The following is a 27,048-nucleotide window of genomic DNA, read 5'->3' on the forward strand; positions in this document are numbered from 1 at the left end:
GCCAGTCTATTGCAAAGACCTTAAAGAGATATAGACCCACAATGCCTATGCCTTCCCAATGATAGCTCTTACTTGAAATTGAAGGCCGCCATTGGGGTATTTTAGCACGAGATATTATATAAATAATATTTGTAATACTATAGATCACAAAGGCATTGGTGGCATTGGTATGTAATAATCTTATGGGTTGCCCCCTCAATGGCGGATTTCAATTCCAAGTACGACACTAGCGCTGCATGTGAGTCTATGCATCTTTAAGGTCTTTGGTCTATTGCTGTATTTCCATAAGGTCTATAGTTTCAATCAGGTACTTGTGGATGAGAATACTGCGTGAGGTCTACTGTTCACAGAACTACTAGTTTATATAAATTGGCCTCTATTGGTAGATGGGTATCCCACCTCGAATCGAAGTCAAAAGGTGTAAGTTCAGGCTGTAGTAAAAGTTAAACATCGAATTATTGTAAATTCATTGAATAATATTGTATACAAAATGTAATAGTCTTTTATTAGTTCAATTCCTGCGTGGGTTCCAAGCTCACACCTTACCGCGAACCCATTCCACCACAACCATAGCGCCAAGCTTCAGCTTATAATAAAATTGGTGATACATATAGATTATCACTTGGTGATATAGGTATTCGTCATATTGTTGTTGGATGATTTTGGTTTGTTATGTGCAGCCTACTCAAGCATTATAATGTAAGCTGAAATTTAGTTAAACGAGAATAAAAAACTGTCCTATTTATTTAAAAATCTAAAGCTGCGTTTACACCGGAGTGAATAACACGAGTTATTAACAAAAAGTTATTAACTTGACTGAATCGTCAAAAATATTATCTTGACAAAAGTTAATAACTCATGTTTCTAACAGAAAATTCCTTGTTATTAACAAGATCTTGTTATCAATATAATTGACTTCCATATGATTTCATTTAACGAGACTATTCATATGATATAACAGCCGGAATAAAAAGCAAAAAATTGTCTTCAAATTTGAATTGAAACATGTGTGTGATCATTAAAATAATGATCTTCATCTGATCTAATGTAAATAAATTATAATGTGTTTACACCAGAATTTAAAACAAAAGTTTTCAACATAAGTTAATATATTTTCTTTTGGCTGCTAGTTTTGTTATCAACAAAGTCTGCAGCTGTAGTTATTAGGGAACAGCTGTAGTTTTAGGGTAGGGATGCTGGGCGAGGGGGTTGCGGGGAAGATAGTAACTGTTATTAACAAAAGTTAACGACTCACGATGGATAACATAAATCTTGTTAATAACAAGCAATTTTCTGTTGAAAACACGAGTTATCAACTTTTTTCAAGAGAATTTTTTGTCGATTCAGTCAAGTTGACAACTTTTTATTAATAACTCATGTTATCAACTCCGGTGTAAACGCAACTCAACATGATGTTATTAACTTTTGTAATTAACATCAGTTGATAACAAAAATGTTAAAAACTTGTGTTTTAACTCCGGTGTAAACGCAGCTTAACCTTTCCTTGCCGTTATGAAAATTGATCACCTGACGCTAGTGTTCACGCGCATCTCAAGTACAGTATACTATTCAAAAATCAGAGCCTGCTGGTGACAGGACAATAACGCTGGAGACACACGAGGTCTGCTATCTCTTCATAGTGAATGATTTAATAGAATCAACAGTTTGCAATTGAATAATCACATTTTTTCGAATTTCAAGCTTATTTTTAATTTTAGGTGAAATGTTACTGGACATTAATTGTAGAGATTTTTATGCTCGATCTTTTCCACGTGAAATTTTTTGTTTAAATTATATCTGAAGCCTGATAATTGGGAATCTATAATCAAACTTTGCATAGATGGGGCGGAGCTCCTGAAATTTTTACAGATATGGGACTTGTGGCAGTTAATAGAGCTGACTATTCGAGGTATAAATTTGATCAAAATCGTTGGAGCCGTTTTCGAGAAAATCGCGAAAAACCCTGTTTTTGACAACATTTTGAATTGCATTTGATCGAAATTGTTCGCGTCTGATCCTTATAGTGTAAGGACCTTGCGTTCTTAATTTCAAGTCATTCCGTTAATTAGGAGATGAGATATCGTGTACACAGACGCACATACACTCATACACACACACACACACACACACAAACACACACACACACACACACACACAGACCAATACCCAAAAACCACTTTTTTGGACTCAGGGTACCTTGAAACGTATAGAAATTTGGAAATTGGGGTACTTTAATTTTTTTTAAGCAATACTTTCCTTACTCATGGTAATAGGGCAAGGAAAGTAAATAATATAATATAATATAAATATAATAAATATAGAATATCAATGAATGTTGGAAGGAACAGTACAAAAATTATTTTGGTCAACATATTTTATCCAACTTTTTCCAAATTAAAAGTTCATTCTAATGAAGTGCCCAAACTTTTCAATCCTATAGCTTTTACAATATTCAAAACATCTTTCAATAAAATTTTACAAATAACTGACAATATGTTTGTATTTTCTTGATTTCAAGTAGAAATGTAAAAAAGCAAGTTTCCCATTAGTGAAACATTTTAAAAAGAAGATAAAAACTAAAATATACAGCATTTTATTGAGCAGCTCATTGTTTGAACAGCATTGAAAGAAGAGATACCGAAAGAAAATTATTTAATCTCTTATCTATTCAAGCCTTTTTTATTCGATTAGTGACCCTGAAACTTGCACCAGTTAAAATAGCAAACTTTAATGAGAATATGTGATATGTAGACAGGCTACTGTATTCACTTGTCATTGTTTTGGCTATAATGATAGACGTAGCTGGATCATCAAAATGTACAGTACAACTTTATAAATAGGCCTTATCTTCGACACTGTTTGAATGTTTTTTTTAACATGTAGATTCTATACACCTTTTGGAATAGTACATTTTCATTTTCAACGTTTTTATTGCTGTGGTAGTTTCGTTCATAAATCGTGGAAAGATTCAGTGTTGATATAAAGACATAATTTTGATATTTCAGCGAATAATGCAGTTTATTTATTTATGCTACAAGATTATTGACTCCATTTAATAAATTTCAAACGCAAAATTCTTGATTGCAACTTATGGGATTGAACTGGAAAAAACAACGTTGGATTTAATTTAGTTGAAGGATAATACTCTAAGCTAACGTGTTGGATATTTATAGAATCCAATCATAATAAAGCAGTGAGCTATTAATTTTCAACTGAGTTTTCCGTGCTTATTCAAGTGACTCAATAATTCGTAAATCATGGAAAGTGATTGAGTTTATAGGTACATGATTAAATGCATAATTTTACTATAATAGTTCTTCAACTGAATATTCTGCGATATTTTATTGAATGACAAGCGCAATGAAAAATAAGTGCAAGTGTATGTTTCAAGACCTTGAAGTGAATTAACACTTCAACGTTCATTAGTCACGGCGAAGAGCTCTGAGAGTGAATCTAAATAATATGTTGGTGTGAATATTGTGAACGTACTTGGAGAAGATGGTGTCAACGAATTTTATAACCAGTGCACTATTCAAACAGTGAAATATTGATGGAAACAGTGGGCTTAGGTACTAGTGATGCTATTTAATAGTTTTGAAAAGTGTGAGGAATAAAGAATCCGTTCAAAATAATTCAGCAATATAAAATCTAGAATAAATAGAGTAGCCTAGAATAGACAGATAATAAATTCTTTTTGGAAATATTGAAACTTTACACACGTTATTTTTAACAGTGATTACACAATTATATTTTATCAATTACAATGATTGATGGTTATAGGTTTACTAATTTTTCCAAAGCAATAGCATCGTTTGATACCGTATTTCATAAGTCTTATGTTCTATGTTAGGAATCCACTATATATCCATATTTGACAAGGTGAATTTATATTTACTTTTATTGACTTTACATAATTTGTGAAAATTCAATATTCTTATCCACACAAAATTTATAGTCAATTTAATCCTTATAACGTAAACGTTACATTAGATCTTACTTCATAAACTTTCATACAAATTTACTCTTTTCATAAAAATTGTTACTGATACCACCTTTTTCAAATCTGATTAGTTAATATTATGTCTCATATTGTAACATAGGCTACCGTACCGTAGGCTACATTATTAATAAGTCTTGTTAACTAAGAGGGAAGCTAAAACTCAAGCTGTGAAAGACTTATTTTAGTGTAATGGAGAATTCCAAGTTTGAAGATAAGTTTATATTAATAATTTGGCATTAAAACTGAATACTTTGACATTTGAAACCCAATTTAAACAGAATCTACCAATAATCATGAATAGTTCAAGCAGGGGGTTTCAGTTCAACTCAAGAAATCGCATCAAGATTCAATAAATAAGATAATATTTTCAATTAATGACATGACATTAGAATTCATCAACTATTGGTGAAATTATTTGTTATTATTGAAGAGTATGAATAATAGTAGATGTATTGATACCATAAAATAGCTTTCATACGTTATCGGTTCGCATTATTCTTGATTACACTCATCAGAGTAGTAGGCCTATCTGATCTTTCAATTCATGTGATAGAACTTAACAAACATCATTGAATTTTATTACTGTATATATTATTTATAAAAATAATTTGGATCCTATATATTTTTTATTATATGAATCGAACACCAGTTTCAACAGCTAATCATGAACAGTTCGAGTACTTTTTACGAATCTATCGAGGAAATGACATCCAAGTCCTATTGGACAGTATGGGCTTTCCTGATTGGTCTAATAGTGGGCGGAGTCCTGACCAATTCGATCCTCTCCATTGGTCTAGCGAAAAGGCGAATTCTGCCAATCTGCCTGCACCTTGCCCTAGCCGACATTTGCGTGCTTCTGTTCCTAGCACCTTACGAAATCCTAATACTAGCCGACGGAACTGGCATATGGAATTTCCCCGATAGCTACTGTCAAATATTCCTTGGATGTGAGACCCTCCTGGGTACTGTTGTAGTTTACTTGTTAGTTTTACAGAATTTTTCCAGTTTAGCCGGGGGTAGGATGAGTTTTAGATTAGAGTTAATGATAGTTTGGTTGATAGGGTTGCTTGTTAGTATACCGCAGTTCTTGCATGCAAAAGTTATCCCCCTTACAACTGTTTATCGAGTTTGTTATGTTTCCAATCATGCCACTATGTTAGTTTCCCTGTTTAGAGCCATCATACCCTCATCTCTACTACTTATCTCACTCATTCTCATTCTACTACAATACAAAAAACTCTCCAACACCAAATATCCCACACAAGTTCAATATTCTGTGGTAATGTCTGCTGTATACCTGATGATTTCCGAGCATCGTTCGATTTTCCAGCTAATATTCCGTCTAAATCAGCCGAAATTTTGGTTGGATACCTACAGGGTTCCACCGCTAGCTGAAATTGCTGAGTCATCTAATTTCACACTGGCTCTATCGGGTTTACATTACACGCTTTCAGCGTTGCGGCCTTTCATCTGTTGGTTTTTGTGTTCGAAATTGCCGCCGAAACGAGACCGCCATCATGAAATGGCGCCAATTAATTCAAATACGTACTATAGCTATCCCATATGAGTTTTGTATCATCCTTATGGCCAAGCCACACGAGGAATTTTACAAACAAGTCGACACACTACCTCCGTGAACAAAGCCATAGTGCATTCTGGTGACGTCAGCATAGGTAGGGCTCCCACACCAATAAAAACACTAGCTGATATAGATCAGCTAAAATCAACAATTTTTTATTGGTGTAGGAGCACTACCTGTGCTGACGTCACCAGAATGCACTATGGCTTTGTTTAATTACGGAGGTAGTGGTCGACAGCTTAGACCAGATATGGTATGGACACGGCCCATTGTTTATTCACACTGAAAGTCGATGAAGCCAACATCTCTACTGCCATATCGCCCCATCGTGACGTCAGCATCGGATAGAAAACTTTCCTGTAGAGTTTGTTTACATTGTAGTTTGTTTTGTATAGATAATATTGAAAGGTTATATCAAAATTACTTTCATTCAAATTATCTTATTATAAATAAGATTTCTATTTTGCTATTATTTTTCGGAGAATTTGAAATAGAATACCCACGGAGCAACTTTATTTCTGTTGTTTTGAAGTTCAGATTGGTGTATCACAGCTTTTTAAATTAGCCGCCATTTCAGATTTGTATGAACATAAAAATCTTATCCCAAAGCAAAGTTTTGAATCAAATTACGAAAAACGATATTTCATTGATGAATTCAAATTAATATTACATGAAATTGATTATCTTATCAAGGAAATGGAGACTAATATTAGATCAAATTTAATGGGATGAATGAGTAACAGCTGTGGCAGAACTCAGTGGCAAAATGGAGTCAATTTAAGAGACTCTGCAACGTTTATCTTCTATATTTCTTCACTGCCATTATAACGTGGAATGCCCCAGTATGACGTCATACAGGTTGGCTTTAGAGGTTTGTCTTACCAGCGTGTCTATTCTATATCTGGTCTAAGGTCGACGGCGTTAACAAAAGAAGACAAAAACCATTTAGGCGTTTTCGAAAGGAAAATCCTAAGAAAGATTTATGGTCCAGTTAAAGAAGGAGAGGAGTGGAGGAGAAGAACTAATTCAGAGCTCGAGGCATTGATAAAAGGTCGAAATATTGTGAAATTTATAAAGGCACAGCGGCTTAGATGGTTTGGACATATCTGTAGAATGAAGGAAAACAGAATGCCTAAAATAATATTCAAGGAGAGGCTACATTCAAGAAGAAAGATAGGAAGGCCGAGAATAAGGTGAGAAGATGAAGTGAGAGACGATCTCCAAAAAATGGGATATAGAGGATGGAGACAATTAACAGAGGACCGAGAAGCGTGGAGAGCTGTAGTGGAGGCGGCCAAAGCTCATATTGGGCTGTAGTGCTAAAAAAAAGGACAGGGCAGAAACAAAAACCTTGAAGATGCAAGGTCTCTATTTATCTCTATCTCTTTAAGGTCTTTGGGCAGAAAGCTCTCCGATAAGCTGATTTGATTGTGTTGGCGTTCAGGAATCAGCTGATTCGGGAAACTGGCTGATTCTCGAGGCTTCCTACCCTGCCGACTCGTCTGAAAAACGCCTCGTGTGGCTTGGGTCTTTATAGTTCAAAGGTCAATTGTTGGAAAATACAATTAAATTCGAACACTGTGAAATGACTTCATTACATTGCTCTTTCATTGTTTTCCGTTAGGCGGCCCATAAACGCGCAATATCTTTATACAATATAGTACTCATTTATAACATGATGTTATTAGTGGTGAATAGAATGTACAATAATATTAAGCGTCTATTTCTTGCTTTAATGACAGATTTTTTAAAAATAACGTTAAACTTTGATCAAGATTTAAAATTTGATTAGATTTTTGAGTAACTGGTTTTAAAAAAATTAATGACAGCCACTGAGATCGTTATAATAAATCTATTGACATAAGTTTGTTCAAAAAAGGTTAGCTATCTTCAATGTGCCGATTATATTATTTTGTAATTTGGGAAAAACTTTATTAGACTGCATCTCTCGGCTTCTATTTAAATTTGTAAGAAGTTTATATACTTTCATGAAATTGTTTACTTTTTAACACTCTTACACTTGATTATAAATAAAAATGTTAATAAATTGTGATCAAAAATTTAAAAAATTCAATTATCAATTTAATGTTTTGAAATAAATTGACTATGATTTCATCTACAAACGTTTACTTTATTTTCAATAACCTAGTTCATAATAATAAAAAATACCGGTTTCCCAACACTTTTTAAAGTAGAAACATATATTCATAAAAGATAGTGGAGCAGCAAAGGTAGAGTGTATCAGATAAGGTTGTTTTATGTTCTCCAACGCTTACGCTTTTATATGTTCTCTTACGCTTATTTTCAACTGTCTCAGCTACCTTCTCTGATACCGTCTACCTAAGCTCTATTATGTTTTGACTCTAAACAGTTGCTTTGGCCGATCACAATTCTACGATATATTTGTCCTTTTGCTTAAGCCAATCACAATATTATAAATGTGTCCTTTAAGCGAAGTAAAAAACACTCACACTCAGTACATTCCCCCAATAGTTTCCTCCATGAACTGCAGGTATAAGGCCATAAATTTGGCAATAAATGATTCGAGATAGAAGATGACTTTGGAGCCCCTATGGAGTCGATGCTCGTGGGTGGCTGCCAGCTCAATCACCGCTGTTTTCAGTTGCAGATCACAATTCTTGATGAGTTCTTTCAACAAGCCCTGTAAAAAAAATAAATTGTTTTCAAATTTAGAAAAAATTAAATTTGTTTTGAAGTGATTCCATCACTGCGATAATAATATAAATTTAATACAGTTGAAAGTAATGGATTTAAGTACTCCTTACTGTTTTATACATAAGGTCGACATAGTATTAACATTTATAACAACATCAGTTTATCAGTTTATGTTGATATTGTGAGATTCACGTTGGAAAGTCAGTGGAAATGCTAGGAAGGCATTATTGCCACTTTTCTTTCTCTACCGCCTTCTATAGATAGCTGTAATTCAAGTCATCTAGGTATATCTGATGTAGATGGTTGAGTTAATGGATCAACTTTGATCAACTGGAAACTACAGGTCAACTGCCCTATATTCAACTTTTTTCGTGATTGAGACATCCACACCTTCAGTAAGCTATTTAGCTGAGTGTTTGTGGAGACCTATGATACAGGAAGCAGTCATTGAAGGGAATTAAAGCAACTTTGTGTTTTATAGAAGAAATTGTGCAAAATATCATCGAAAATAACAAAAAAGTTTTTTATGATGAAAGGTTGTGTGTCATTATAGGAACACCTAGTGTCTGAACACATAGCGAGTGATTTACGATGAGATCGGTCTTAGGTATTTATATCTATATTATCTCAGATATCTATAAATCTAAATCCTCCTAAGACCGCCCTGATCGCAGATTGCTGTGTGTCCAGGCCTTAGTTTGATATTTTACTTTCCTTGCCCTATCACCATAGGCAAGGAAAGTATTGCTTTCCGAAAAAATTAAGGTACCCAATTACCAAGTTTCTATACGTTTCAAGGTCCCCTGAGTCCAAAAAAGTGGTTTTTGGGTATTGCTCTGTGTATATATATATATAGATTGAACACACTTAAAACTTACATTAGAAATGGGGGAAATTTTCGGAGACTGTGTCTCCTTTCTCAACCGGGAACCGGTTATGGTTCCAATTAACGGAATGACTTGAAATTTGGAACTCAAGGTCCTTACACTATAAGGATCCGACACGAACAATTTCGATCAAATGCAATTCAAAAGATGGCAGCTAAAATGGCAAAAATGTTGTCAAAAACAGGAAAAACGGCCCCAACGATTTTGATCAAATTTCTACTTAAAATAGTAATTGAAAAGTTCTATCAACTGTCACAAATCCCATATCTGTAAAAATTTCAGGAGCTCCGCCCCATCTATGCAAAGTTTGATTTTAGATTCCCAATTATCAGGCTTCAGATACAATTTAAACAAAAAAGTCCAAGTGGGAAAGATTGAGCATAAAAATCTCTACTATTAATGTTCAGTAGCATTTTCACCAAAAATTGAAAATAAGCTCAAAATTCGAGAAAATATGATTATTCAATTGCAAACTGTTGGCAACTGTTGATTCTATGAATCATTCACTATGAAGAGATAGCAGACATCGTGTGTCTACAGCGTTATTGTCCTGTCACCAACTGGCTCAGACCTTTGAATAGTAGACTTGAGATGCGCGGGAACACTAGCGTCAGGTGATCAATTTGCATAACGGCAAGGAAAGTTGTGTGAGTGCGCCACACCAGATTTTTGTCCTTGAAAAAAACATTTTGAATTTGCTGAGTGATTATCAAGCGTGTTATGCATAGTATGGACAAAAATGAAACATACCTTGAAAATGATATCAGTCGGTATTCCATGCACTATCAGTTCATAGAGACGAGTTCGTACTTCGAGGAGTTTCCTGGGAGTTTGTTCGGACAGAACCATCCTCGCCGTGTCTCGCAGGTATACTTGCCAATCGGGCTCGGCGATTTCCTGGTCTTTGGTCAGAGGAAACCTTGAATCAAGTGGAATAGTATTAGAAAAATTACACATAATCAACACATTTAGAAAAGAGTTTCAAGAATAAATAAAAATTGATAACTTTCAAATAAAATCAAATCACAATGGCACTTTGAGCGACTGGACTGTGCCGGCCTTAAGGAAGAGCCATATTAAAAAGTCCTGTAAAACTGGAAGAGCTTATGGTATGATGTGTAAATTTATAATTCACTTGACATGTGAATGCACATCATCATCATATTGTCAACTGTTTCCATTTTACAAGATTTGGACCCTGTTGCACAAAAGCCGGTTGAATTTTAATCGTGATTCATTTCACGAGAACCAATCAGAAAAGCCTTTTCTGATTGGTTCTTGTGAAATTAATTAGGATTAAAATTTAATCGGCTATTATGCAACCAGCGCTTTAAATTGTAGACTTGAGTAACTCAATTGGATGTGCTATAGTGCAGAGTGACTCAGAAGTTGTACAGAAGTTGCTCGTTTAATAGTATAGGATGGACCATGCAGCATATTTATGAGTTTTTGTAAATAACACTATCCAATAATTGACTCATACGCAGCCGAATTTCGTTACATCCAACATAACTCAATAAAATCGTATTAACCATAAGCATGGACAAACTGTGATGACTTCAACTTCACAAAAAACAATCAATAGAGTATGACAAAATTATCGTTCCTCAACTTGAAATATGGATGAATAATTTCACATAATAATAATAATACATATATCAGTATTAGTGTACTTGTCCAATACAGTGAAAATATTATTTTATTTTATTACAATACTGTGATGACTTCAACTTCACAAAAAACAATCAATAGAGTATGACAAAATTATCGTTCCTCAACTTGAAATATGGATGAATAATTTCACATAATAATAATAATACACATATCAGTATTAGTGTACTTGTCCAATACAGTGAAAATATTATTCCCTCTAGTTATAATGGGACTATTCATACTAGCTCAGCCGGGCTGGGTGTAAATAGTCCCATTCAAACTCATTAGAATGATATCTCCACTGTAACTGACTCGTACACTTTATTATTTATTGATTGATGCAATAAGTACATCATCAAAATGATAGGGAGAGAAAAATAAGGTAACCTTGTGCTATTCCTCTCCCAAATTTCGATAAGGTTACACATAGTACGAAATAGGTTAAGACTTGTATTTGTTCTTTTCACAACATTTTCAGTCCTTAATTATTTTCACAACGTAGATTTTTAAATTTAGATGCTTCAAAACCAAACATAGAAGAAATATTTCACATTATTATCACTAAAATAGGAAATATTCACATAGTAAAGAAATAATTTTGTAGGACCTAAAAACATACTTAATATTTTAATATTTATATTCACACTGATAGTGATAGATTCATCATCCAATGAATATCCGTGATGGAACAATTATTTTTCCTACAGTTACTTTGAAAAGTGACCATTCCTGCACTGATTACAGAACGCAAAGAATCACTTTTCCGCTCAAGTGCGGGAAAATTTTTCTGCACTCCAGATTTGCAACATGGCAACGCAAAATACTAAGTAGGTTATATGGAGCAACAGTGCAGCAAATCAAAATGAAGTTGGTAACAGTGACTGCTGTGGCTGCTATAGTGAGCAGAGGTGCAACGAAGCACAACGCGCTAATTATTATTCATTATATATTATAACCAAGGACAACGAGGACTTTAGGATTTTTAGGATTAAGGTTTTTATCAATAATAAATTTACACAGAAAAACATTTGATGCATTTCAGGCAATTTTACCCATAATTACCCACTTTTCATATTCAATGGTAACTGTAGGAAAAACTTAATGTGAAATACGTGCGCAAAGTTCCTCTGCTGCACTCAAGAAACAATTCCGCCCTCGCCTACGGCTCGGGCGTAAACGTTTCTTTCGGTGCAGCAAACTGACACTTTGCGCACTAGTTGCACAAATAACTATTCCTACAGTTACTTTGAAAAGTGACCATTCCTGCACTGATTACAGAACGCAAAGAATCACTTTTCCGCTCAAGTGCGCAAAGTATTACTTTGCGTACTCTAATACTTTGCGTATTATCTTGCAGCCATCCCAATCAGCTGTTGACATTGTTGGCGTGTATTTTGAATGCAAATTTGTTCTATCTATATTTTTTCTCATTCATAAATTGATTGCTTGAAAAGTTATCTAGAAATTAAGATTTACTCAAAATTATTCAAATTTTCAAATTAATTAAATTCTTAATTTGAATAAATTATCGATTATTAATTTTCACTTTGAACAATTAATTACGACATAGCAGTCAGGTATTTATAAATAAAAGCTATTAGCTTCTACTTACATTAGTGTGGCGCTTTCGGACACTAGTTCCTTCATAGGACACTAGTTCCTTCATAGTGTTGATGAAGGAACTAGTGTCCGAAAGCGCTACACTAATGTAAGTAGAAGCTAATAGCTTTTATTTATAAATACCTGACTGCTATGTCGTAATTAATTGTTCAAAGTGATTATTTAACAAGCAGTTCGTAATGGAATCAAACATTGAAGAGTATTATTTTCAATTGGATTATCAAGTTTAAAATGAATTAAAGTTGTTATTAATAACAAAATTATTCAGACAAACATTTGATGGATGTCAGCCATCATTTTACCCATAATCAACCACTTTTCAAATTCAATGGTAACTGTAGGAAAAATTTAATGTGAAATACGTGCGCAAAGTTCCTCTGCTGCACTCAAGAAACCATTCCGCCCTCGCCTACGGCTCGTGCGTAAACGTTTCTTTCGGTGCAGCAAACTGTCACTTTGCGCACTAGTTGCACAATACTATTGTCATACTCTATTGATTGTTTTTTGTGATGTTGCAGTCATCAAAGTTTCATACATCGTTGTTTTTACAAAACTCGAATTTGTATTCTTATGACAAATATAATGTTATTGAGTTATTGACAGAGACACTATATATTGATAGAAGGGAATCTTTCTGAATGAAACATCAATGATATAAACAGCGTTGAATTCACTTGAATATCGATTTGCAAATACAATTCTGTGGCTTGGTGAAAAAACTACCAATGTCAATTTTTTCAAAAATGATTTTAATACACTAATACATCACTAATATCGATTATTTTCAGTTCCAGAAGTGCCAATGTCCTATCTCAAAGCAATAAAAAGTTATAAAAATTTATACTACCAATGATTTGTGAACATATTAGTGGTTTGAAAATTTTGCGAAGTGAAGAGCTACAAGACTTAACCTATTTCGGACTATGTGTAACCATATCTAAATTGGGGAGAGGAATAGCACAAGGTTACCTTATTTTTCCTCTCCCTATCATTTATATGATGTATACTTATTATATCAATCAATAAAGAATCAATGTCATGATTTAGTAAGTTAGTTTTAGTATTTAGTAATTCCACTCTCAGAGTGTAAAAACTACCATGAAGACATATTTTTTTACTTTACTTGCCCTAATTACCATAGGTAGGGAAAGTATTGCCTTCCGAAAAAAATTAAGGTACCCCAATTTCCAAATTTCTATACGATTCAAGGTCCACTCAGTCCAAAAAAATGGTTTTTGGGTATTGGTCTGTAAAAGTGTGTGTACATGTGTGTGTATGGGTATGTGTGTGTGTATGTGTATGTGTGTGTGTGTGTGTGTGTATGAGTGTATGTGCGTCTGTGTACACGATATCTCATCTCCCAATTAACGGAATGACTTGAAATTTGGAACTCAAGGTCCTTACAATATAAGGATCCGACACGAACAATTTCGATCAAATGCAATTCAAGATGGCGGCTAAAATGGCAAAAATGTTGTCAAAAACAGAGTTTTTCGCGATTTTCTCGAAAATGGCTCCAATGATTTTGATCAAATTCATACCTAAAATAGTCATTGATAAGCTCTATCAACTGTCACAAGTCCCATATCTGTAAAAATTTCAGGAGCTCCACCCCATCTATGCAAAGTTTGATTTTAGATTCCCAATTATCAGGCTTCAGATACAATTTGAACAAAAAATTCAACTGGAAGAGATTGAGCATGAAAATCTCTACAATTGATGTTCAGTAACATTTTCACCTAAAATCGAAAATAAGCTTGAAATTCGAGAAAATTTGATTATTCAATTGCTAAGTGTTGGCAACTGTTGATTCATTATAAATCATTCACTATGAAGAGATAGCAGACCTCGTGTGTTATTGTCCTGTCACCAGCTGGCTCAGATCTTTGTTTATGAGTAGACTTGAGATGCGCGTGAACACTAGCGTCAGGTGATCAATTTTCATAACGGCAAGGAAAGTTTAGTGAGTGCACCACACCAGATTTTATATTGTCATTTATACTCCGTGCCAGAACTACCAATGTCGACTTCTGCACTTACACCACTAATATCGATTATTTTCAGTTCCAGAAGTGCCAATGTCCTATCTCAAAGCAATAAAAAGTTATAACATTATACTACCAGGAGGGAATCTCCTGAATGAAACATCAATGATAAAAACAGCGTTGAATTCACTTGAATATCGATTTGCAAATCTATTTCTGTGGCTTGGTGCAAAAACTACCAATATCAATTTTTTCAAAAATGATTTTAATACACTAATACACCACTAATATCGATTATTTTCAGTTCCAGAAATGTAATTCTCCGCTCATCAGATTCAGCCGATGGAGTTTACTATTCGCTGGCATTGCTTATGGAGCATTTTGGAACAGCAGGTTACTAAGAAAGAAGCGGCTTTGAAGCCAATCTTGGAGAAGGAGAAGGCAGAACGTGATGCATTCCTTGCTGCGCAAAAACTAAAAACTGCAGAGGAGGAAAAAGCGGCACTTGAAGCTTTGAGCCAGCCTTCAAAATGAATACGAATTACTGTTAGTTATAATGTATTAAAATATAATTATAATTATGTTGTTGAAAAAAAAATGTCGTGATTATTAAGTTAGTTTTAGTATTTAGTATTTCACTCTCAGAGTGTAAAAACTACCAATGAAGACATATTTTTTTACTTTCCTTGCCCTAATTACCATAGGTAAGGAAAGTATTGCTTTCCGAAAAAAATTAAGGTATCCCAATTTCCAAATTTCTATACGATTCAAGGTCCCCTGAGTCCAAAAAAATGGTTTTTGGGTATTGGTCTGTAAAAGTGTGTGTACATGTGTGTGTATGGGTATGTGTGTGTGTATGTGTATGTGTGTGTATGTGTATGTGTGTGTGTGTGTTGTGTGTGTGTGTGTGTGTGTGTGTGTGTGTGTGTGTGTGTGTATGAGTGTATGTGCGTCTGTGTACACGATATCTCATCTCCCAATTAACGGAATGACTTGAAATTTGGAACTTAAGGTTCTTACAATATAAGGATCCGACACGAACAATTTCGATCAAATGCAATTCAAGATGGCGGCTAAAATGGAGAAAATGTTGTCAAAAACAGGGTTTTTCGCGATTTTCTCGAAAAGGCTCCAATGATTTTGATCAAATTCAAACCTGAAATAGTCATTGATAAGCTCTATCAACTGTCACAAGTCCCATATCTGTAAAAATTTCAGGAGCTCCGCCCCATCTATGCAAAGTTTGATTTTAGATTCCCAATTATCAGGCTTCAGATACAATTTAAACAAAAAAATTCAACTGGAAGAGATTGAGCATGAAAATCTCTACAATTGATGTTCAGTAACATTTTCACCTAAAATCGAAAATAAGCTTGAAATTCGAGAAAATTTGATTATTCAATTGCTAAGTGTTGGCAACTGTTGATTCATTATAAATCATTCACTATGTAGAGATAGCAGACCTCGTATGTCTCCAGCGTTATTGTCCTGTCACCAGCTGGCTCAGATCTTTGTTTATAAGTAGACTTGAGATGCGCGTGAACACTAGCGTTAGGTGATCAATTTTCATAACGGCAAGGAAAGTTTTGTGAGTGCGCCACACCAGATTTTTTATATTGTCATTTATACTCCGTGCCAGAACTACCAATGTCGACTTCTGCACTTCCAACACTCGCATTTCCGTATCGAAATGCCGTAGTTCGAAAATACAAGGTGAAATTTCAAGCTGATTTGTGAGAAAGTTGATATTTTGACATAGGTACTTCTTGCACCAAGCCACAGAATTATCCTAATGAGAAAATGAAAGCAGAGAGAACTTACTGTTGGACCTTGCATGCTTCGCACATGAGTATGGCTCGCCGCAGATTGCGATTGCTTTTTTCAGCAATTCTATCGGCCAACTCATCAGGCAGGGGCACGCCTTCTTTTTTGCACACGTTCTGAAAAATTCACACCAAGGATTCCACATGAAAATGCATTAAACAAGTAGCAAACAACAACAAAAAAATTAGTACTAAACTAAAATCGATTGAAACATTTGTATTGGATGATAAGTACTGTAGAAAAGGTTTCAATTATCTAATTATTGTCTTGAATGCAATTAATTAACCGTAAATGAGATTGAATATTCTGGTAATAATTCATTATTGACCGAGCGAAGTGAGGTCTAAGATTCAAGTCACGGTTTGGCATTTATCTTAATGTTTAAATGTTTATATGTTGCGCATTTACGGCGGAACGCGGTAATAGATTTTCATGAAATTTGACAGGTATGTTCCTTTTTAAATTGCGCGTCGACGTATATACAAGGTTTTTGGAAATTTTGCATTTCAAGGATAATATAAAAGGAAAATGAAGCCTCCTCCATACGCCAATATTAGAGTAAAAAATCAATATTATAGTCTACTAGACAGCTGATTTATGATGAATAATTCTATTGTCTGATTTTTACTCTAATATTGGCGTATGAAGGAGGCTCCTTTTTCCTTTTATATTATCCTTGAAATGCAAAATCATGAAAATCTATTACCGCGTTTCGCCGTTAATGCGCAACATTTAAACATTAAGATAAATGCCAAACTGTCGACTTGAATCTTAGACCTCACTTCGCTCGGTCAATAATACTACCCGTTCTAAAACATTGAACATATTGAAAATGTATCTTTCCATCAACGTTAGTAGACGGTTGACTATAATACTACCCGTTCAAAAACATCGAACATATTGAAAATGTATCTTTCATCAACGTTGTAGACAGTTGCAGCCAGACCTGATAACAGCGCTCACACTCACATTCCGAGACGACACGTCACGGTACGATAGGACAGAAAGCTCTATGTTCATTTAGGATTTTTTCTAGACATTTTAAATTGATAAATTATTTATTAATTTTTGAGAAAACATAACAACAGGTCAATGTAACTTACTGAGCGCGAGGTCTACTGTTCACAGAGCTACTAGTACTTCTGCATGACATGCGAGCAATTTGGCAACGGTGCGGAGCTAGAAATGGATAAAGCTATCTGCTTTGCCTAATGATAGCAAACTAATGCTTTGGCAAGGATAGCAAACTAATGTTTATCAGGTGATGACTTCATAACGAGAATCTCACTACATACACCTACAGTTCTCTTCACATGTATTTGTTAGAAGAATACTTCTTCTTCTTTGTCTCTCCCCAGTATGCCTTTAGAGCGTTGGGGTAGCCTCAGTCCATTTCCGCCATGATTCCCTATCCAACGCCATTCTCTTCATCTCTGGAACAGTCTTCCCTCTTCTTCGTCCTATCTCCTCATTCCGATCCTCATATGAATACCTTGGACATCCTACTGCGCTCCTTCCTTGCACTCTCACATTAACATACTGTTTTGTTTTGCAATTATCCCCCATTCGCTGTACATGTCCATACCAGCCCAACTGCCTCATTTCTATCCTTTCACTGACATCTCTCATGTCCACTTCTTCCCTTATTCTAGTATTCCTTACTCTATCCCTTCTTGTCTTTTCAACAGTTGTTCTATGGCACTTCATTTCTACTGTCCTTATCTTGTTTTGTTATAAGAATACGACTGTATCAATAGGTAGATTACAAACTGAGTCTATCCATCTTTGATCTATGATCATCTTAGATCTATGACCTACCTACCAATACAGAAATATCGAACATACATTTATTTTTCATTCTATTCTAATAAATTTTTCCACTAATTATAGCCGACTGATTACTCGTTGCCATCGCTCAAACTACTTAGTTTTGCTGGTAACGCCAATGATAATATTATAATTGATTTTTAAATGGAAAATATTTTAATTTTAAGTTTTTGCAATGTATTGTATATGAAAATTTTTATATTTTTCACATTTGTAAAGTTTGTTTAATGATTTTGGCAAAATATTTCTTTCTTTTTAAATTCGCTTATGCTTCATGAATTATCAAAATCATTAAACTATAAACTTACATTGTAGTCCTGAAAATGAAATCATTTTACTACATAAAGCATCGGGAACTACTTCCCCACTACAGCAAGCTCGAGCTTGGAGAAGGAGACAGCCGAACTTCGGCAAGCTATAGTGAGGTCCACGTTATAATGGCAGTGGAGAAAGATTGGAGAACAGCGTTGTCATTTCTCTGCCTTGCCACTGCCTTCTATAGAGGACAGTTGATACCGGTATATCAGGGGCCCGTTTCACAAAGGTACAAGTAGGTTACAAGTCTTGTTGCCAACCAGGGTTTTTGGAGAACAGCTGATTACTAGCGTTTCACAAAAGCAGAATTGTAAACTTGTAGTTACAATGAATTTCTACAAGTTTACAAGTGATTTGCTTGTTACGAACAAGTGTTTCACAAAGATTTTCATTGTAGCCAACAATTTTTGTCAAAATTACTTGTTCGTAACTATGAAATTTCTACCGAGGTGGAAAGCTATGTAAAGGATTTACAAGTGATCATTAAAATGATTTTAAATATTCAATAAATATTTCTAATAATCAAAAATGCCCTATATCCCTCTAAAATTGATTATTTTGGAATATATGCATCTGAAATCAAATTTAAAATTTCCAAAATAGTTATTAATGTGTTACCTCATAGGTTATGTGTACTATAGTATATATACACAGTATATATAGTATACATTAATATAGTACATCTACTATATATATACAGAGTACATATAGTGTGTAGGTTACAAATTCAGCAATAATGAAGTAGACTGTACAAAAAACATTAAATTTCTTTCAAATATTTTCAAAGTAATTATTGAAAAGTACAAGTAACCTTTATAAAGGATGAAAAAAGGAAATCATCATGAAATAGGTTATGTTTACTATTGAAGTACTTGTAGACTTGTAAAATTGTAAACTTGTAAACTTGTAGATCATAAATTTTTGTGAAACGTGAGTACTTGTAAACTTGTAACTACAAGTACTTGTTCGTAACCATGGTTGGTAACAATACTTGTACCTTTGTGAAATAGGCCCCTGATGTAATATCAACTGTTCATTCTTGATGTTTATAATCAATTATATTTTAATCGTTGAGAAAAAAGATTTTTCAATGATTTAATAATCAATTTTCATACTTGAGATATATTTTTTTAATTAATTATATTTCTAAGTTGTTGAAAAACGATCTGGCAAAGTTGCAGAGCTGGATAGCGCTATCTTCTTTGTCAAATGATAGACAAGGATAGCAACGCCAATGTTAATCAAATACTGCCATTATAGCTTGGACCTCACTATAGGAAGATGATACAAGGGTGATAGACAAGGATAGCAACGCTAATGTTAATCAAATACTGCCATTATAACGTGGACCTCACTATAGACAAACTAATACCAGCCTGCAACTTAATGCCATGAGTCTCGACGAACTGAATAACGAAATTTGTTTCAGTATCTCAACAAATGCTCAGAGTAAGCCTTTTTAAGGATTTACTTATAAAATGGATGCTCGATGAATTGAGATCTTGACAAACCGGAACCTTGACTCACCTGTAGCACAGCAACGATTTCGGCGTGAGTGGGCGCGGGCACCCGCACGCCCAGACACCGCGATCGAATGGCGGGGATGACCTGGGAGGTGGAGTTGGCGCACAGAATCAGTCGACACGTCGCCACGTACTTCTCCATCGTTCTACGCAGAGCGTGTTGTGCGTCCTTCGTCAGCCGGTCCACTTCCGTCAGCAGGATAACTGAACGCAAACGCAACGAAAAATCTATTACAAATCTTAACTCGATGTTAACTTCCGTCAGCAGGATATCTGAACGCAAACGCACGTAAAGCTTAATACAAATCTTGAGCCACCGTCAACTTCCGTCAGCAGGATAACTGAACGTAAACGCAACGAAAAATCTATTACAAATCTAATGCCGCAAGCACATGTTGGTCCAACGAAGGCCAATGTCGGCCAACGCCAGTGTGGTTCAGCCAGCGCTGGCCTTCATTGGGCACTGGTCACATTGCAGGCTGGACCAACATATAGATGCGGAATAAGGCCAGTCACAACGTAAATTTTCACATGTCCGATGTCCATCTACCAAACACAACAAATTTCGCATAATATACATTGAACTCCCTGAAGCTCTCAATTTACCTGCTGTGAGATGAGAGTGCATTGAATATTATCATTCCCATATACAGCAGACAACGACTATGAGACGGGTATCAATATTCAAGATTCTTTATTGCCAGAACAACTTTACATTGTATGAGCAGGTCAAAAAATAATAACAATAATATAACACTTGTGAAATAAAAGAGAAATTATTATATAAAATTAAGCATTAAGATAATAGAAATCATATAATATATGAAAATATTACAATAACAATTTGTCTTAGTTAGAAACAAACTACAATTCATATTAATAATAATTAATAAGTTATTCAGTTTTACCAAAAATTAAAAGGTACATGTTGCATAATGAGCATTGATTATATTGAACACTGAAGATACTCATCCACCGAATAGTAGGCACTCTCTGTCAATTTATTTTTTAAAATCTGTTTGAATTCATAGATTGGAAGCTCTCTAATTTCTAAAGAAAGATTGTTATAAATTTTTGCTTGTTGAAAAATATGGCTATCTCTTGTCTTGGAGAGTCTTATTTGAGACAGTGATAGATCATTGCCACGTCGGGTGGAGTAAGAATGATTGGCTCCCAGACGCGGAAAAGATTCTATATTCATTTTAATATATAGTAAGGTATGAAGAATAAAGAGAGAAGGAAACGTTAGAATTTTCAGACTTTGGAAACTTTCCTTGCAAGACTCTCTGTTCTTCAAGTTATTCAATACTCTCACTGCCTTTTTTTGCCAAATAAAAACCTTTGTTGCATGACAAGAGTTGCCCCAGAGACGAATTCCATAGGAGATGAATAGGGGATGATAGGGATTGGAAAAGTCCATAATACACGAGTAACAAAGATTCAGCATTCAAAGATAATTTGAGTCTCCTAAGAAGAAAAACAACTCTGGATAGTCTCCTGCACAAACTCAAGATATGAGGCTCCCAACCCAATCTTCTCTCCAATGTAAATCCCAACAGTTTGACATTATTCTTGACATTAGTATCCTCAGGCGGAGCCCTAAGGGAGAAGCATATATTCAGTCTTACTCTCATTAATGACTAGATGATTTGATATCAAAATAATAAATGAATAGCTGGAACCATCAGAACTTCTTTTCTTTAAAATAACCCGCATAATAAAGTATTTGTTCATTTCATTTCAAAACCTGCAAGAACACCTTCAACTATCAACTTTTGAACGTATACTTTTATAATTTTGAAAGTAATAAAATTTGTAAAAATGTTTGTACCTTTGAAATCACGCTGACCACTGGCATCCAACTGATGGGTTTGTGCAGCTCCCTTAATCAGATCCATAATTACGATCCTATCATAGATTCCGGCATCACTTGGATTCACCTCTATATGATAGTTACTGGACACTGTCATTATTTCGATCTTCTTGTTTGATGGAGTCTGCAAGGATAAAAATTCTGGTGTGGTACACTCACACAACTTTCCTTGCTCATTGATCTATAAGCCTCATTTTTAAACGAGGATAATCTAGGGGAATAGCATTAAACCGATTGGGGGCTAAATAATTTTATTAAAACTACGATTATACTATTGTTATTGTTTTCACAGTACATTTTCCTTTGTTTGAATTATGAAATTTAAGGATTTTTTAAAAGTTGTCAAAACAGCTGTTCTACAAATAAAATATCGACGTGTGTTCTTTTGAATAAACTGCTCTACCCACCTACCTCAAGCACGAGAAGGAGGTTACAAAGTAAATTTCTCAAGGATGAGGTGGACTCCCTGTTAGTTTCTCAGGGAGGAGACTAATGCTAGTTAATAGAGCTGATATATAACTATACAGGGTATGAATTTGGAAAAAATCGGTCAAGTCATTTTTGAGAAAATCGTAAAAAACATGGTTTTTTAGTGATTATCCGCCATTTTTCGCAAGAATATTACGGAGCTCCTGCAATTTTCCCAGAAATGAGACTCATGTCATTTGATAGAGCTTATAAATAGCTATCTAGGGTATGAATTTGAAGAAAATCGTTAGAGCCGTTTTGGAGAAAACCGTGAAAAACATGGTTTTTTAGTCATTATCCACAATTTTTTCCACCATTTTGAATTGAATTTTATTGAATTTCTTATTGTCGGATACTCATGGTATAAGGACCATAAGTTTAAAATTTCAAGTCAATCGGTTAATTAGGAATGGAGTTATCGTGTTCACACACACACACACACCACACACACACACACAACACACACACACACACACAGACCACACCCAAAATCATGTTTTTGGACTCAGGGGACCTTGAAACGTATAGAAAACATGAAATTAGGGTACCTTAAGGTAATAGGGCAAGGAAAGTAAAATTCGAAATTATTTTTCAAAAAATCATGTCTGACATTTGCTTCTAATTTAATCTATTCGAGTGTAACTTCTATTTATTCTTCTTATTGGCCAGGTTGTGCGAGTTATAGGAGGGACAGAGATCTTTGCATTAATAATAGGTACCTGGAAGTTCATATGCTCCATTCTTAATCGTTCTACTCCTGACCCATACAGTTCTCTGAGTAGTGCCATAATGCGTGTCTTTTTCCCGGCACCAGAAGGTCCATAGAAGAGTAGATGTGGAAAGTCTCCTTGTTGAACCTAGAACAATAGACCATACAGTAGTTAAAACAAAGAATCGATTATTAGAAAAAATTCAAATAGAAAGCTATTGATAGGGATTACAATTACAACCTCAATTAAAGCAAATTCGTGTAAGAGACGAAAAAGTCGATTCCGATCTACAAATGAATAAAGATAAATAGTACCTACAAAGCAATCAATAGAACGTTATAGATATAATATTTTATATTCCCGATTTCTCCTCATGAATAATCCAGAAATTACTTTCAATTACGTTTATTTCACATATGATAACAGGTATTGGTGTCCGGGCCACCGCTGGGACAACGGACAACAGTGGTGTATCAGTTTGCTTGATACACAGAGATAACAGGAAAACCTTTCAACAATGATGCGGTGTTTCAACAATGAATAAATGATAATTTCAATGAATAAATATACACCCCACTATATATTATATGTGTTGGGGTATAGTAATTAGTTGCTTATTGCGTGTAATAATTACTATTTACAAACTTCATTCACTGATATGGGATTAAAGTTTTTTATAATAAAATTAGTAAAAATGTATAATACAAACAAACAAAATTATGGAATTAGTAAATAAATATTAATGTTCTATTGAGGATAATAATAAGAAAGGTTATTTTTAGAAAAATGAAAAACAGTAAAGAGTGGAATGAAGAATAAATAGTTTCAATATTTACAGTCTAACTAAATTTTCACAATTTCCACTCCAATATCAACCAACCAGGAAAATAAACTTTTCTTGAACCTGTGTCTATTGAATTCTTCCCTAATGTAACTTGGTATTGAATTATAAATTTTTGGTCCCAAATATGTGTAGTTTCTTGCCCAAATGTAGTGTTCATCCTTGGTACTATTGAATACGTGTTTCTCTGCCTTGTTTGATGGTTATGATCTGCCAGTCTTATGTGTTCGTTGTTTCTCCTCATTCGCGTGATGATAGCCTGGATGTAGAGTTGTCTTACACTCAGTACTTTACTGTCCTTGAAAAGAATGTTCGTGGGGAATTGATTCTCCTTGAAGCCTATTATTTTTAGTATTCGTTTTTGAAGTTTATAGAGAGGTTCAACATGTGTAAAATTCGTAGCTCCCCAGATAATTATGACGTATCTTAAAATTGATTGCACTAAAGAAAAATAAACAGTTTTCAATCAATCAATCAATCAATCAATCATTTATTGTCAAGGAACATAAAAATGTTACAAACAACGTCATTTTCTACAATAGATTATACAAAGACCGACAATACAATTAGTAAACAGTAAAATAATACAATATAATAATAGCAGACACTTAGACGCCTAACACAATTTACAATATATCACAATTAGCTTTGGTCAGACAAAAAACTCTCTCACAGAATACAGGCACCTTTCTATTAGCAAATCCCTCAAGTGAGTCTTGAATTGTGGAACGTTCATCGTTCGAACGTCAACATCAAGTTCATTGAATAGCTTTACCGACATGTATTTCCAATTTTTCTGAGAGCTTGTATATTGATTACTCTCAATTCTAACATTAAGACTGCTTCTTGTGGGGTAACTATGGATATCACCATTTAATCTAAAATTACTCAGGTGTAACTATAAACAACATGAAAACACATAAAGTGAAGGCAGAGTCAATAACCTTAATCTACGGAATAGCGCTCTACATGAAGCTCGGGGTGGTTCCTTACAGATAATTCTTACAGCCCTCTTCTGCAGTCTGAAAAGTGTGATAATTGTGGAACAGTTTCCCCACAATTGTATGCCATAAGCTAGATGACTAAAGATATGAGCATAATACACACTCATTAGAACATCATGTCTAACAATATGTCTCAGCCTGCGCAATACAAATAAACCTTTACTCAGCTTCCAGCTATGTATGTTATGTGGCACTTCCAATTTAAATTAGTGTCTAGCATAAAACCCAAGAACTTTAGATAGCCTATGTCGGTGGACCTGGTGTTGAAGCTGAACTGAAGGTCGTTGGTTTTTTGTAGGTTCAAGCTTAAACTGTTTGATGCACACCAATCTCTTATAGCCAATGTGCTTGTTTCAACCACTGTATCTACACTTTGTTTATCAGAACCATTCACTATTAGACCTAGATCGTCAGCAAAAAGGTAGGGTTGGTTGTCAATGTGACAATTGCTTATCAAACTTGGTAAGTCATTTATGTAGATGATAAATAAAAGTGGCCCAAGTATGGATCCTTGTGGCACACCAAACTTAACGACTTCACCACTAGAAAATTTACCATCTCTACAAACAAACTGCAGTCTATTGGTTAGGTATGAATGAATGAGGTTACTGCCGCGTTTTCAAGGCCATAGTATGAGAGTTTGTTCGCTAAGATACTATATTCTACTGACTCAAATGCTTTGGATTGATCATAGGCTCTAAGGTTGACACGTCTATTTTGCTCCAACTTTTCAATAGCATCCTGAACAAGCTTCAAAACAGTGTCACAAGTACTCAGGTTCTTACGAAAACCATATTGGCTTTCTGTCAGTATACTGTTTTTTTCGAAATAACCTACCAATTGTTTGTGGAGCAGCATCTCAAATAATTTAGAAATTATTTCTATTATACAAATAGGTCGGTAATTCTCTATGTCAGACTTATCACCCTTCTTGAATACAGGGATCATCTTCACCCTTTTCAATTTGTCAGGGAAAATCCCCATGTCCAGACACTGGTTGAAAATGTGGGCTAGAACTTCTGAGATTTCGGAAGCAGCCGTTTTCAGTATTGAAGAGTTAAGGCCATTCACATCCAGACAGTTGCTGTTATTCATTCTGTGAATTGTGTCAAAAACTTCTTCCACGGTGAAATGCTCAAAGATGAACTTTGATTCTGGCTTTGGCACTTCTGATAAGTAGTAATTGGAGTCGAAAGTACTCTTAGGAATGTTTTTGTTCTGGGCTTCTATTCTATCTAAGAAGAATCTGTTTATTTCATCACCGGACAACTTACAGGAACTATTTAATGAAGAACTATTCCTACCAAGATGCCTATTAACTACTTCCCATGCAGCTTTAATTTTATTTTTACTTTCTTGTATACATTTACTATTGTAATTGAGTTTAGCTAGCCTCATTTCTGATCTGTATTGTCTTCTAAGTCTGTTGTATTCTACCTTGATATTATCGGTTCTAAGAGTCCTAAATTTATGAAATAGCTGCTCAGATTTATATTTCAAATTTCTTAATTCAGGTGTGTACCATTTATTTTTGGCTGCCCTTGAACCTGTCCTCTTCTGTAGCAATGGATACGCTGTGTCTACAGCCCTCAAGAAAAGACTGTAGAACTTGTCAACTTTCTTTTCAATGTCTACTAATTCATAAACGGCTATCCAATTTATACGTCGAATTGATGCTACAAATATGCACGTTCCATAGTCGCTAACCATTCTTGATAGGTGTATTCCCTGTTTCTTTTTGGCACCGGATTTATTATTAATTCTCACTTTAAGGGTTAGAGCCAAGTGATCGGAGAGAGCAGTATAAACAATTTTACTTTCCCACCTAGTGTGATGAATATCAGTGACAATGTTATCTATACATGAACCACCTGTATGTAAGTTTGGTCGTGTCGTCTCTTTCGTTGTGATTCTTAAGTTAAAACTGGCCAATAAATTTAAAAGATCATCTCTGTACTTGTTTGCTACGTTGAAATCAACATTGAAATCTGCGCCCAAAATTATATGACAGTTGAAAGTACATAGGTAATTTAATATTTCATGCAATATGTCCAGAAATTCGGAGAAGTTACTTGACAAAGCGCTGCTCGGTCTATAAATGGAAACAACTATTACACTCAATGCAGGTATTTTAATTGCACAAGACTCACAGATCATTTCAACGGACAAATCTTTCACCCTCTGCATCTCCCTAGGTTCAAACTTATCATTTACAAATATAGCAGCACCACCATGAATCCTATTTGATCTGCAAAAATAAGAA

At 34.6% G+C, this 27,048-nt stretch overlaps 2 protein-coding genes across 2 annotated transcripts in view; one reads left to right on the forward strand and one right to left on the reverse strand.

Moving 5' to 3' along the window:
* Positions 1-7,689: 7,689 nt before the first annotated feature.
* LOC120350068 (replication factor C subunit 3-like) overlaps positions 7,690-27,048 on the reverse strand; it is a 28,144-nt gene continuing 8,785 nt past the window's right edge. The window contains exons 2-7 of the mRNA XM_039422181.1: positions 22,950-23,087; positions 21,721-21,886; positions 19,894-20,093; positions 16,222-16,340; positions 9,893-10,061; positions 7,690-8,241 (exon numbers count right to left, since the gene is read on the reverse strand). Coding sequence (XP_039278115.1) covers positions 8,053-8,241; positions 9,893-10,061; positions 16,222-16,340; positions 19,894-20,093; positions 21,721-21,886; positions 22,950-23,087 — 981 coding nt within the window. The 3' untranslated portion in view covers positions 7,690-8,052. The remainder of the gene's footprint in view (positions 8,242-9,892; positions 10,062-16,221; positions 16,341-19,893; positions 20,094-21,720; positions 21,887-22,949; positions 23,088-27,048) is intronic.
* LOC120349570 lies at positions 13,644-14,973 on the forward strand. The gene is given in 3 exon segments (XM_039419956.1): positions 13,644-13,694; positions 14,705-14,795; positions 14,798-14,973. Coding segments are annotated over 3 exon segments (279 nt in total). The 3' UTR covers positions 14,935-14,973.

Source organism: Nilaparvata lugens, chromosome 2, assembly GCF_014356525.2.
Source record: "Nilaparvata lugens isolate BPH chromosome 2, ASM1435652v1, whole genome shotgun sequence".
NCBI lineage: Eukaryota > Metazoa > Arthropoda > Insecta > Hemiptera > Delphacidae > Nilaparvata > Nilaparvata lugens.